Source organism: Chamaea fasciata, unplaced genomic scaffold (genome assembly GCF_029207755.1).
Source record: "Chamaea fasciata isolate MVZ Bird 193981 ecotype frontalis unplaced genomic scaffold, bChaFas1.0.hap1 SCAF_10, whole genome shotgun sequence".
NCBI lineage: Eukaryota > Metazoa > Chordata > Aves > Passeriformes > Sylviidae > Chamaea > Chamaea fasciata.
The window spans coordinates 6,102,121-6,115,293 of record NW_027094095.1 but is presented as its reverse complement, the minus strand read 5'-3'; the positions used below and the strand labels follow the sequence as shown (position 1 = coordinate 6,115,293).

Below are 13,173 nucleotides of genomic sequence, written 5' to 3'. Positions count from 1 at the left end.
AGAAGAGCTGATACTATCATTATTCATTCCCACTGGAGGAAAAAGACATGTAAACTTATCTTGAAGACTGCCAAATGCCATTCTAAGTGCTCTGAAAGGGGTTTTATGTTTCCTTCTCTGAAGACGGCTGTGATCTTCCCAGATTCATTAATGCATGAGAGGCAAATCACAGAAAAGGCCTTTGTGTTCCTGGAGCTGGTGGCAGGAAGGGAGGCTTACCAAGGAGCTGCACATACTTCACTTCCCTGTCTGTCAGAAGATCCTATCCCTGTCAGATAGCAGCAAGACATTCCTGGGGGTGGAGTGAGAATGAATTTATCTTGGGAGTGAGCAGGATTTTGCTTTGCTAGGAGAGCTGGTTTGCTCAATTCAGGAATTTTCCATTCACCTCTCTTAACCGCCGACATATAAATCCCAATAACTGCAATTAGAGCTACTTAGCTTAACAAGTTAACAGTTCTCTGCAGCTCACCTGTCCTTCTGCTGGCTCTCCTCTGTCTCCTGGCTGCTTGGTTGCACCGCTTCTCCAAAAATTCCTGCTTTAGAGGTACGCGTTCACAGCTGTGTCGTGGCGGGGGCTGCGTTCCTGGTCCTTGAGGAAGGCTGCTGCAAGGTAGATGTGGTGTTAGACAGAGATGTGATCTTTGCTGTAAGGAAATACGAATATTCCACGTGGGGTTTATTGTCTTTTGGTAGGTTGTTCATCGCTTCAGCACCCAAAAACCCCGGCAGAGGGGAAGGCTCTGTATGGAGGGGCTGGGAGGAGTGTGTAGTGTGGCCTGAGGAGGTGGTGGAGGGCACCTCTGCTTGCCCTTTCCCTTCCAGCTACTCTGGTGTGAGCAGGCTGCAGTTGTGCCTGAGTGGATGTGTTTGCTTCGGTCAGTTTAATTCAAAATATTTAGTTTACCTGGCTCGATAGTTTTAATTTCGTGTGGTGATTCAGGGTAGAGCACAGGCTCTTAACAGGGATGTAAAATGTAGGATCATAGGGATTTGCAGGCAGCTCAGCTTCATTAGCTTGAAACAACTGAAAAACATTCTATTTAAAGAGATGTATCAGCCAACGTCACAAATCAGTTGTTAGTTCTTGCAGTTGCTAGTCAGAACATGCCAAAATTATAAGCCCTTTGTTATGAATAGGTATGAGAATCACTGAAGTAATTATACAATAATATGCAGATATAGTTCTGTTAAGTTGTAACCTCTCTAAGAGGAAAAGAAGAAGGTAGTTCTAGTCCATAATTCCTTATAAATGGAAAAGCCTGTCGGCTAAATCAGGGGAGGAGTTCGAGTAGCTGCAGCTGTGGAGTATGTTTGATAATTTGCATTCTCCACCTCCTGCCCTTATTGCAGAATTAAACTGGTCTTTCATTAACATGGGAACGTTTGCTGTTGCACCACCTGCTCCCTCCCCTGCACCTACCTGAGTGTTCCAAGGTACTGCCAGCCCCTGCTGGGAGCCCCTGGCGCGGGTGCCCGCGGCTGGGAGGGGATGCGGGAAGGGACCGTACCTGTGGCAGCAGTTGCCTTTGTCAGCACACCGGGGAGGGGCCACGAGCAGCCCCACGCTCGGAACTTGCTCTGCGAGAAGATACCAACCCCCTCCCAAGGCAATGGAGCTGAGGAGGGAGCGGCGTTTAAAGGCTTCCGAAAACCTGAGCCGGGTTTGGCATAGCAGGTAGGCATTCTGTACAGGTGACATGGAGAGACACCTTCTCGTTGGCCAGGCTGGAATCTGAAGTCCGCAAGAATTAATTGGAAAAAATGGCCTTTGAAGAAAAACAAGGAAAGAATGCACAATAGGTTCTTTTCAAGGGAGAAATATCTTTCTTCATCCTGCAAGGGTTAATTACGATCAGAATCTGCTTTAGTCTCAAGAGTTTAACCTCAAGTGCTGCATTTTTTGTTTGCCATAAGCCTATTAGAATTCTCTGTTTCCTAGCAATAACATGTAATTTCTCCCCACTATTTAAGTGGAGAAGGATTGTTAGGGTTTTAATCCTGCCCGCTACAGCTGTTGCTCAAGTTTCCTATTCAAATGCAAATAGCACCTGGTGCTATTTAGGTAGGTGCAGTCTTTGATAACGATACTCCAGGAGCAGAGGAAAAAGAAAAGCAAGGTGGGTCTGACTATTCATTTTGGAAAGCGAGAGTGTGACCATACGCCACCCCAACCTACTGTGGACATTTCTACCAGATTTTCTCCATCCAGCACAGACTCTTTTTGGATACAAATGGATGGCCGGAATGATTTCTGTTGCTTGAGCAGGTATGATTTTTCACAAGGAAGAAAAGGCTTCCAGAGAAGATAAAAATTTAATAGATGGATTTTCACCTTGCCTGATTGTCCTGAAAGGAGTTTCTTCTGGGATATTTTGTTTGTTTCTTCAAATCCTGTATTGTTTTCTAGATTTTCATTTGTAGTTTAAGGAGTACTGATTTTTAATTATTTTTCCGCATTTTTTCCTTGTGCTGTTTTTGCTCTGTGTCAGATAGATTAAAAAAGTTATGATAAATTAATTGGGAAGTCAGGAGCAATTCGGAAGGCTGCTCCACTCTTTAGGACTCACAAACTAGATAAAACATATTACTTCTTAACTAAAACAGTGCCAGATCTAAGTTTTAATTGTATAAATTGTTTTCATTTCACTTGTGGAGATACAGGATTATTCAAGAAAGAGCTTCACAGCCTTGTTCCATTTTTCAGGGCTGTTTTACCCTCTATTACATGTGGAAAGTGAAGGACGCCTTTTTGGAGGGTTGATGTGACTTGATGCCATCGTCTTCCTGCTAAAATCGAAAAGTTTCTACAGGGTACAGAATGCAGTTGAGATCTGCAAAAAAGCAGAAGCGAGTGTTTTAAAAGATTTCAAAGGAGGGATTTAGAAACTGGCAGTAAATTTCAAGGAGTGCTTTAAAGAAATCAGCATTATACCCATCTCTGTAAACTTAAAAATAAGCCAGAAGCAGCAATTCCTTGGAAGAGAAGACTCTGCTGACAGGCGTATCAGCTTTCATGGGAGAACACTGGGAATAAAGAACGAACAATTGCTACCAAACTGGAGAAGCACAGCAGTGATTTCAGTGCGACCATCAAGCTCTGACGGATCTTTTCTTGTTTAATACTAAACTGTTTTTTCTCCTGCTGTTTCATCTTTGGCCTAACACTGGAATTAAAACAGGTTCCTGCCTTTCTCCAGACTTCAGCAAATGTCTTTTGCAAGGCAGGTGCTGGGAGTGTGAGCAGGTGTGCCGTGTGTGCTTCCCATGATACCGAAGGCTCCCTTGAGTGGAAAACCCGACCGGGAGCTGATTTGCTGGCTCATGTTTTCTCTCTGGCGACACTCCTTCCCCGTGAGCGTCTTCAGCTGGGTGTGAGCAACTGACGGGGAGCTGAGCCCAGGCTCAGCCCCGGACTGTGGTCCTGCTCAGCTGCTAAGGGCAGCAAAATGATGGAAGAGATCTCCATAGTGGTGGCTTACGATGCCCATGTGTTTGGCCAGCTGCGTGATGAGGATTGTCTGGCCAATCTGGTGGCAGTCAGCAAACCCAAAGCTGTGGTAGGTGTTCCTCCTTTGCCAGTTATGCTCAAGGTTATGCTCTGTCCTGGAGTTAAGTCCTTCTGTTGAAAACTCTACTATTTTGTGCTCTTTTTTTTTTGTTCTTTAGTTTCTCTTTTTATTCCTTGGTTTCTATTTTATTACTTTTCCAGAAATTTGCTATCATGCGTTAACAAAATGAAAACAATCTATTTCAGAAGAGATTATTAAAATCTTTCTGGGCAGCTAAGTTTAGAAGAAGGTGATTTGCTCAGTAGGATCACAGTTAACATAATATTTTTTACTTGATTGGAATAATAATTAAGCCAATCCAGCTGCAGGCCCTTAGAATGTAAATCAAGAGGTCAGGGTAGATGCTGGCTCTGGGGTGCCAGTACCCTCATCACTAAATCTGAGAGAATCAGTCCCTTCCTTGGGAATGGTGCTGTTCTACCTTTATATGTTTCAAAATCAGCATAAATATCTGTAAAAACGTTTTAGTCGAATGAAATACGTTATTTCTTCATAAATAGTGTATCTCTTTCTGTAAGTGACATGTAGAGTGTGGTCATCTCCTTCTGTGGTGGAGATCTCTGTGCTTGGAGGGAACCCCAGGCTCTGAAATTTGGTGCAAGAGTTCATCTTTGGCCTCAGATCCGGCAGCTGAGCCCATGTGGGAGCCAGGATGCCTAGAAGCAATCAGAGGGAGTGTTTTGAAATAAAAATGTCTGTATAGGTGTTAAGCTTAGTGTACAAGCGAATGCAGTTAACATTTCAGGCTAAATACAAATCAACCAATTATTCAGCAGCCCAAAGTAGTGCCCGTGTGTGCAGGTTTGGGGCAGGGTTTGTGTTTGTACCCAGTCAGTTCCTCTGCTGGGACAAAGGAAAGTGTTCTCAGAAAAGGAAACTTTGCTTTATTGTATCTTGTGTAAAGAGTTCTGTGCTTGTTTCCCTCTGGGGTTTTTCTGCCACTCCATGCTCAGGAGATCATTTGATGAACTCATTTCCTGCATCTCACGTAGGCTTATTGAATCTCTGGATGTAAACCAAATTCTCCCCAATCCCTTTTATTATGATGCTTTTTCCTGTCTCTGGCCTTCTTTAGGGCGGAATTTTCAAGGTCCATTACAACAGTTATACAATAAATCTAGAAATTCAGTCTCGACAAAACCATGCTCAAATATGACCTGGTTCGGGTCTGGGCTCCAAACAGGCTTTGGTTAACAAGCACATCAGGAGTCACACGCTTTTCCCTTGCTGGATACTTTTAAATAAGTAGTATCCCTTAATTCACTGTCCAGCCCCAGCCTTTCCTCTTGCTCTCCCTTAGCTGACTGCTGTGGCACCATGTGTTACTTTGCCAGGAAGGCCAGAGAAGGATCTGCTTCAGACAGGACCTGGTGTTGCAATAGGATTAACCGGAGCCTGGTGCTGGCAGCTCTGGGAGTGTCTTAGGATCAGTTTTAGCAAGGGATGATGAACAGAGGGTTTTCCTGGCAGCTTCCTGCCCTGAACTGCTGGGATGTTCTGGAGCTAGCACTTGCTGAATTAAAATCCCTGTGGTAAGAAGACCTTTCATGGTGGCTTACCTTGTAATTTAAACCTTTGGGAAGTGCTGCCATGGTGGGCTCTGCAGGTCTGGGCAGCTGCAGAGCACGAGTAACGGGAGCTGTGTTGTGGATCCCTAGATTCCTGTGCATCTCTGGATTCCTGTGGGTCAGCTATGAGTGACCAGGAGAGAGAGGAACTGGTGTGAAAGCACCGTGTTACATCTCCAGATGATTTCTGCCACTCTGCAAATAAGATGAAAAACATTTCTCAATGAAGTAACTACTTATCTCTTAGTAAACAGAGAACTACTGTGGGAGGAAGACTATAATTTTACTTTCATTTAGAAAGATCTGACTAATTGACTTTACTGTAACGGTTTGTTCTGATCAACTTTTTTTTTTCCCCCCCCTGGAATCAAAGAGTATTAACATATTTGTGTATTAACATGGTATTTTGAGAAGCCCGGTCTAGTGGACGGTGTCCCTGCCCACAGCAGAGAGTTGGAACAAATTGGTCTTTAACATCCTTCCGACCCAAACCATTCTAGGATTCCATGTTTCAGTGCATTATGTACTAGTAAAGAAATTAAGAAATATGGTTTTTGTTGGGTTTACACAGGAAACACCTAACTACTTTTTAACTTGTTTTTGAAGGATATTAACTAAGCAAATAGTGGTGCAAGCAGCCTGCAGAGGTTTAAAATGAAGCTCTCCTCAGGATTATGATAGGACTAGACAATGCATAGGAGTCTGCATTACGAAGGAACAGGACCTGACGGCTCAGAAAGTTTCTTTTGGTTCTGTGCTGCTAGGTTTAACTGCAGGACAGGTGGACAGTCGGGATAAGTTGGGGCAAATCGTGTTGACTCTGTCACAGTCCCTTCACCAGCTTGCACAAAGGCGTGTACTGTACACAAAGGCGTGTACTGTACACAGAGGGATGTTCTGCAGGAAAGATTTGTGGAGGTTTTGTTTATTCTAAGAGTTTATATTAGTAGCACAGGTATGTTGCAATCTAGGATTCATCTGTTGGGTTTGCAAAATCCAGTTTCAGTTATTTTGAAAAGCTTTTCTATTACACCGCTCAGGTTGCAGAGAACAGTTTTAAAAAAAAAACGTTTTGCAAAGACTTTTGTTCTGTGACTGGAGTGGTCTTGTTGGAAGGTTTCTGGCATTACAAAAACTCGTTGTAGTTCCTTTGGGTTGTGCAGTGGGCCAGGGAGCACAGGAGTCTCTCTTGCACAGAGAGCCACGTGCCACGACGTGAGGTGACAGAGGGCTAATGACCAAACCAAACCAGGCCAGGTGAGAGCTGTGCTGGTTCCTCGTGCTTTAGGCTGGCCCTGTGTGACCTTCTGACACACCCAGTGCCATATAGACATGAACTTGGGCACAGTCAGAATTATCTGATGTTGTCTGCACCATCTGTATTATCTGTGTCCATCCCTTCTAGCTGTATTTTTCACTGGAAAGCATAGCAGTATTTTTATAATGTTTTTCTGATGCTCTTAAACAAAACAGGATGTGGATGATTTGAGATAAGGTTTTGTTAAATATGTTTCAAAGCTACACTGTGTAATAGTAATCCCCCAACATATATTATCATTAAATTAGTCATATTGCAATGTGACCATGAAATGCAGTTGTTTTGCTGTGTGGTCTTGCTTTCAGAATTTCAAGTTGTTCTGGAACTACTTTGCACAGACATGGAGAGCAGCATATATAAGTGGGCTGCTGTGTAGTTTGAGCAAGAAATGAGCAGCTTTACTGTGGGGAATTTCAATTTTCAGTTTATCTGCAGAGAACTTGGACTCAAGGGGTTATAAAAATGCTATTCTAAGTGGTATAATCCTCTTAATCCAGAGCTGAAGAACGTTCTTGTGGAAAGTTCATTGTATTTCCATTTTCCTGCCTGCCTTGCTGTGTTTAGCTCTCTATTCGGGGGAATTATCGGCCATTTCATGGAAAGAATTTGTGGTTACACACTGGCAAACCCTGCCATAAGGATTTTTAAGCTCTCAGCTTTTCATCAAAGCTGAACTGAGGAGGTTTAGAGTGGGTGGGTGAACTGCAAAGCGGGTGAAAAATTTGGGAGGCCTGGGAGAAGTGCAGTACATAGTCATCCGTGGATTGAAGTCTAACTGACAGGGAGCTGGACCTTTTTGGGGGTTGATAGTGGGGCTGTGCTTTACATCTTCAGGCCAAGACACCAGAAGGGGATGCACCCTGTTTTACAGAGGGCAGAAACTGGAGGGTAAGTGCTGGGCTGAGAGGAGTTTGCCAAGGTTCAGCAAGTGCAAAGGCAAATGCAAAATCCTGAGTAGGATAAACTCCATCATCTCTGCAGGATGGGGACTGAATCCCGGGACAGCATGCGTGCAAGCTGGGAGTTGTGGTGGATAACCTGTGTCCTGCAGTGCCCAAGGCTGGCTGTGCACAGACAGGTGTCAGTGAAATGAATCTCTCTCCCTGAATGCAGTCCTGAGCCCCCAGGGAGACCAGGGATATTCACAGGCTAAAGCCAGTGGAGCGGCAGACTGATAGGAAGGCAGGGTGCGACTGCATGGCAAAGGATGGCAGAACTGGGGCACCTTAGCCTGAGGAGGAGAATGCTCAGGAGGGATCTAATTGCAGTCTCCTGCCACCTGAAAGATGGTCTTAGAAAGCAGAGAGCCAAACTGTGAGGCACACAGTGACAGGTCATTGCATTATGACAAATGGTTGTATTTTGTAGCAGAGTTAGTTCTGGCTCAGCACAAGGGAGAGCAGTTCTGTCCAGGGAGACCCTGGCAGCTCCATCCTTGAAAGCCTTCAGGAGCAGCATGCAGCATGCTCTGGCTTTGAACTGCCCCTGCCTGAGCAGGAGCTTGGTCCATGTGCCCCCCGGAGCCCTTCCACTCTCAGGTTTTCCTTGAATCTCTTAATTCTCCCTGTCTGGAGTCTTGCAGTGCAGAGTGCCTGGCAGCACTTGAGCTTTCGAAGCCCATCTTTCCCTGCCATGCTGTAGTTGGAGCTGCTGCCAGAGGAGGAAGGAGGTTTGGTTGGTCACTGTTCTGCCAATTGGCTCTTTCCACAGGTACAATCCTCATCTGAACCCTTTCCAACTTATGGAGGAATCCTGCTTTCAGGCTGTCTCGAGGAGCTGTCCCACCTCTATCCCTCCCTCCTCTGTGGACAGGAGCTTCCAGATTCTGTCCCCATCCTCTTGCCTTGTCTTGGAAGCAGCTCCCTTGTGCTCAGGACCCTCAGCTCTTACATCTCTCACTGAGAGGCATTTACACTGTGCCTGAACAGCTCGGGGGCTCTGTTCTATATCCTCTTCAGTTCTTGTCCCCAACTGCATCTCCCAGGATGAGAGGCAATATTAGAGTATTGGTCTCAGTGACAGCCCAGGGTTGACCTTCCCTGGTCAGCTTCCTTTCCCCTATCCTTGTGCATCCCACCATTCACATCAGCCTTTCTGCTGCAGCCTGGCTCTGACAGTACAGTTATATTTCTGGCAGTAAGGTGGTCTGTTATTTCCTCCCTTCTCTCTGTACCAGTGTTTATTTCCAGTCCTGCACCACTCTGTCCTCCTGAGCAATGCCAATGCAGCTGCTTGCGGGGCTGAGCTATCAATGGTATTGATGCAATGAACATCTTCAAAAATGATTAAATTGAAATATGTTTGCAGGTTTATTCTGGTCAGAGAGGGAGAGGGCTGTGGAGGAAGAGCTAGGTCTTGCCCAGCTGATGGCAGACTGCTTTCCCGGCATGTGCCTCCCATTACCCCATCCTCTGCCCTTCGCATCTCCTCATGGGATTCCACCCCAGCTCCAAGTTGGAGTCATGTCCTGTGGCAATGTGCTCTGGAGTCAGCACAGTTGTGTGTTTCAGTTGAAGAAGCTCCCTCCAGGAATTGGAATGTATGTGTACAGTTTCTGGTTCTTCTTCTGCACTGTTCTTTCTTTCCATGTGTCATCTGCAAATTCTGTTAGTTGGATGGGATCTTTCATTTGCTGGTCTCTGATGTAGTCTTTGATAGTGCTGGGTCTTTGATGAGGCCTAGGAGAGACCCAGAATGTCATTGACCAAAAATGAAAGATGTCACTGGATAATGATTCCCTTTCACAATGGCTTTCTGACCCATTTCCTGAGCTTTTTAATTCATGCTTTATGGTTGTTGGATACTCCTTGGAGCATCTGAGTTTTAAGAAAATATAAATCCCTCATGTGGTAGGGAAGCCTGTGCTAGAGATGACTCTCTTACAACTGTAAAGTTACTTTTATCAGACAGCGTTGGAGGTTAGGATTTTTCCTTTTTTCTTCCTCTCAGGGAATTTTCTCCCATTTGTTACCTAAGAGATGATAAGGACGATACTTAGGAGAGACAAAAGATGTGGCTGGGAGGAGGAGGAGGAGGAGGAGGAAGGAGGCAGTTTGCTACTGTCTCTGAGCTGGGGGACTTTGGGAAGTGCAGAGCTCCCATGGGATTTTGGCTGGGGGGCGAGGGACTGGGCTCACCTCGGAGCTTTCTCGGGGCTGGAGTGGGACAGGTGTGGTTTTGGTGCCGGACCATTGCTGCCCAGAGGGTTCGCTGCTGCTGAGTGTTTTTGCTCTTCCCTGCGTTTCCTTATCCTGGGTACGCCTCTGCCCGCGAGAGCAGCTGCTCACCTGGGACCTTTTCAACCCCCGACCTCTGACCCTGTCCGGGGCCAGTGTCGCCCGGCTGTGCTGCCCAGCCCTGCTGTTTCTGCGCTGATTTGGGGTTTTTGCTGCACTTTTACCCGACACTCTGCAGCTCCTGGCACGGCTCTGGAGGTTGTGCTACACTTCATTTGCCTCCCCGGGGGTGCCCACCTGTGCTATGGCAGCCACCGCTCCGAGGTCCCTGCTGGAGCCCATTTTGCCGTTCAGAGGGGCAGCGGGAGCGGCTGCCCGCCGCCGGTTTGCGGAGGAAGCGCCTTTTCCACCTCTCGGCGCTGGCCGCGCCCGCCGTCGCCGCCTGAGGGGCGCGCGGCCGGGCCGGCGGCACGGCGCCCCCTGCAGGCAGGCGCGGGGAAGCATGGCGGCCCTGCCCGGCCGGGGGGCAGCAGCGCCCCTGGCGGCGGTGCCCGGAACTGCAGCGAGGCGAAGGGCGGGGGCTGGTCTGCTCTGTTCGCTGGCGCTGCTGTGTGTTCCCGTGCTGGGGGTGTTTCTGTGCACTCTGGTAAAGAACTGCTATTCCCTTCCTTATAGCTCTGCATGAAAGCCCCGTCATTTCAAAGTTACAATAACTCGGAGGGAACTGGGTCGTATTTTCCATTCCGAGGGAGGTTCCCGCCTTGACAGACTTTTTCAAATGTAGACAGACAGATCTGTAGATAAAGAGTAAAATGGGAGCCACGGTTTATAACGATGTTGGCATGGAACCAGTTTTTCAGCCAGATCCTTATCAGCTCTGCAGAGCATCTGTGTGGGTCCTTGGTTTCAGCTTGCCAACCGAAGTCATCCAGATGGGTTGATTTGTGGTGCTTAAATGTTATTTCCTTAAAGGGATTTTGGTCTAAGGGAATCTCTTCTGCTTTAAGTATTTACTATTAAAAAAAAAAAGAGTGGACCCAATATCTCTTCTGCTTGTTCTGTCAGTACTTCTGCCCTGCAAAAAAACCTACAGCCTGGTTAGAGCTGAGCTGTTTTCTGGACCATTGTGACTCATCTGAATCATAATTATTTTTGAGCTGTAATTTTTAATGCATTTGAGCAACATTTAGAAACCCTCTTCTTTCCTGTATCATCTAGAATACTGTCCAGCCTAATGGAATTCAGACAAGAATTTGAACTTTTTTTCTTCATTTAGTTTGAGTTACTGTTTAATTTGTTCCCAAATAATAAATAACCTGTATTATCTTCTGTTTTTCTTCATGTCTGAACACATTTCTTCTTGCTGCTTTTTTACTGTCATTGGATCGAGAAAGACTTATATAAGGAATGTCTCAAATACACATTTTATAAATAGCAGTAGAACTTTGAAACATTCAAAATAAGGACATCAGTGTTCTGAAGCTTCCTAATTTTCTTCTTAAAAAAATTCAGGGAAATCAATACAAGCGTTTCTGGGCACTCAAGAATCAGCTTGTTTCTTACAAGCCCATTTGGGAGAAGAATTTTGAAATAAGTTTCTGGACATTATTGGTTATATACGGCAAGTATGTTCATGGACTTTGAAAGGAGTGCTGAAATGAGATGAAAAGGCAGTTTATCTCTTTATGGAAGTCCAGTTGCATAATTACTAGAAGATACAGGTAAATATTAGTTACAAACATTCCGTCTTCAATGTCTACAACTACTTTCATTCTTTTAGAACCCAGTTCTCAGAAGAATTTGGTATACTTTGTGCTGAAATTGGAAAATGTATTTCGGTGGGTTTGTCCTGTTGGGTTTGTGCTTTCATGCACAGTGTAATACATTCTTTTTCTTTATTGCTTCCTTCTCCCAGTGTCAACATGAGCTCACCAAAACCCAGCCATCTCTGTTGTCTGGAGTGCTGGCTGTGCTGGTTGCTGGTGTTGTAAAGCTGTGGGCTTCTGGAAGGATCCAGATGGTTTGGTCTAGAGCAGTGTGTTAGCTGTGCCAAGGCAATGCTCTGTGTATGTGATGCCGTGCCTTTGCTTCAAGGCACAGTTGCCAAAGTAATCCCAAGTTATGATATCAAGGCATTAGTAAGATCTTGTGTGATATTTGTCCATTCCCTGGACAAATTGCCCACTGGAACAGGATAATAAGAATCCACTTATCTCAGAACCAAGGATCTCATTATTTCCATGGCCAGAGGAATAAGGAATAGACTGCACTAGGACAGAGAGCTCAGGGGAGAAAAAGATGTCTTGCTGCTTCTCTGCTGCTGCTGCTGGTACCAGAGGGTGAAAATCACGGGATCCAGGCATTGCTGGTAATTTGCTGGCTTTGTTTCCCAAAGGAAGTGTCTGCTCTCTCTCTCTCTGTGGGAGCTATTTCCCTTGCAGGGCTCCCTTCAGGGGCAGCAGCTTGGCTTTCCTGCTGAAGCTGGCAGCATGGACACATTTCATCTTTTTCTTTCAGCCCCTCCTGCCTGACAGACTCCTCGCTTCTGTCAGTGTGTAAGGTGCTGTTGGGATGTTCTGTGCTGGGTGATAAAGTGGCAGGTCTGGAGTCCGTTGGTAATGCAGGAGCCTGACAGGGTCTCAGCTAAACGTGATGGATGAGCACAGGAGAAAGTGGCAAGTGGCAGTGGTGGGTGAAAGTGCTGGTGTGGTGGTAGAACCAGATCTGGGGCAGGGAAAGCAGCAGAAAGTTTTTAAAAAACCAAAACACAGCAGCCTTGTGTGTACAGGTTTGGAAGTGGTACGGCTCCTTTGTGTCTCTGGAGACTGATGGGCTGTCCCATCCCCATGGATACTCTCAGGCAGCTGCTTAAACCATATCAGTGGGCAAAAGTGATTTTAAACAGCCCTGCCCCTCCTCCACCTCCCTGCCAGCTCCGTGCCAAGGCATCCTGCAGGTACAGAGGCTGAAAGATGCAACATAAGGCAAAACCTGAAGCCTCATTCACGGTGTAGAGAGAACCTTCTGGGTAGATGAAGGATCAGTGAGGTAACTGAGCAGGGCATGGATTCGTTGTTGCACTAAAAGGCTGCGCCATGCTCCAGTGAGCCTTGCTGATACCTTGGAGTTGGACACTGTCCCACTTGTATTTTCAAAATGCTGATCATTTAATGTGTGGCTTTTTTTAGGGTATTAGCAATTCTGTTTATGGGGCTGGATAAGCAGAAAAAAAGGCAAGACCATTAGAGAATGAAGCTGTGTTGGGTGCTGAAATACAGGTGAAAATATTTGATGAAACAAAGTGGATTGTAGAGCTCTGAGTGTAGTTAAATAATCACAGAGTCACAGGTTTTAAGGGGCATTAAAGACCACCTGGGTCCACTTCCCTGCCATGGGCAGGGACAGTTTTCACTAGCCCAGGTTGCTCCAAGCCTTGTCCATCCTGGCCTTGGACACTTCCAGGGATCCAGAGGCAGCCACAGCTTCTGTGGGCACCCTGTGCCAGGGCCTCCCCACCTTCACAATGGAGAATGTTTTCC

The 13,173-nt window shown here is 46.1% G+C and overlaps 1 protein-coding gene across 14 annotated transcripts in view; it reads left to right on the top strand.

Annotated features, from left to right (window-relative positions):
- Positions 1–13,173, top strand: part of RABGAP1L (RAB GTPase activating protein 1 like) — a 228,604-nt gene that overhangs the window by 193,490 nt on the left and 21,941 nt on the right. Inside the window, exons 1-2 of one of the 14 annotated variants that reach the window (XM_066192183.1) lie at positions 443–547; positions 2,708–3,560. The exons of 8 other annotated variants lie outside the window; for them this stretch is intronic. In XM_066192183.1, coding sequence (XP_066048280.1) covers positions 3,450–3,560 — 111 coding nt within the window. In that variant the 5' untranslated portion in view covers positions 443–547; positions 2,708–3,449. Of the gene's footprint in view, positions 1–442; positions 548–1,437; positions 1,679–1,727; positions 2,270–2,707; positions 3,561–13,173 lie in introns of those variants that run through there. 5 more of the 14 variants (XM_066192181.1, XM_066192180.1, XM_066192182.1 and 2 more) reach the window with 5 other exon arrangements.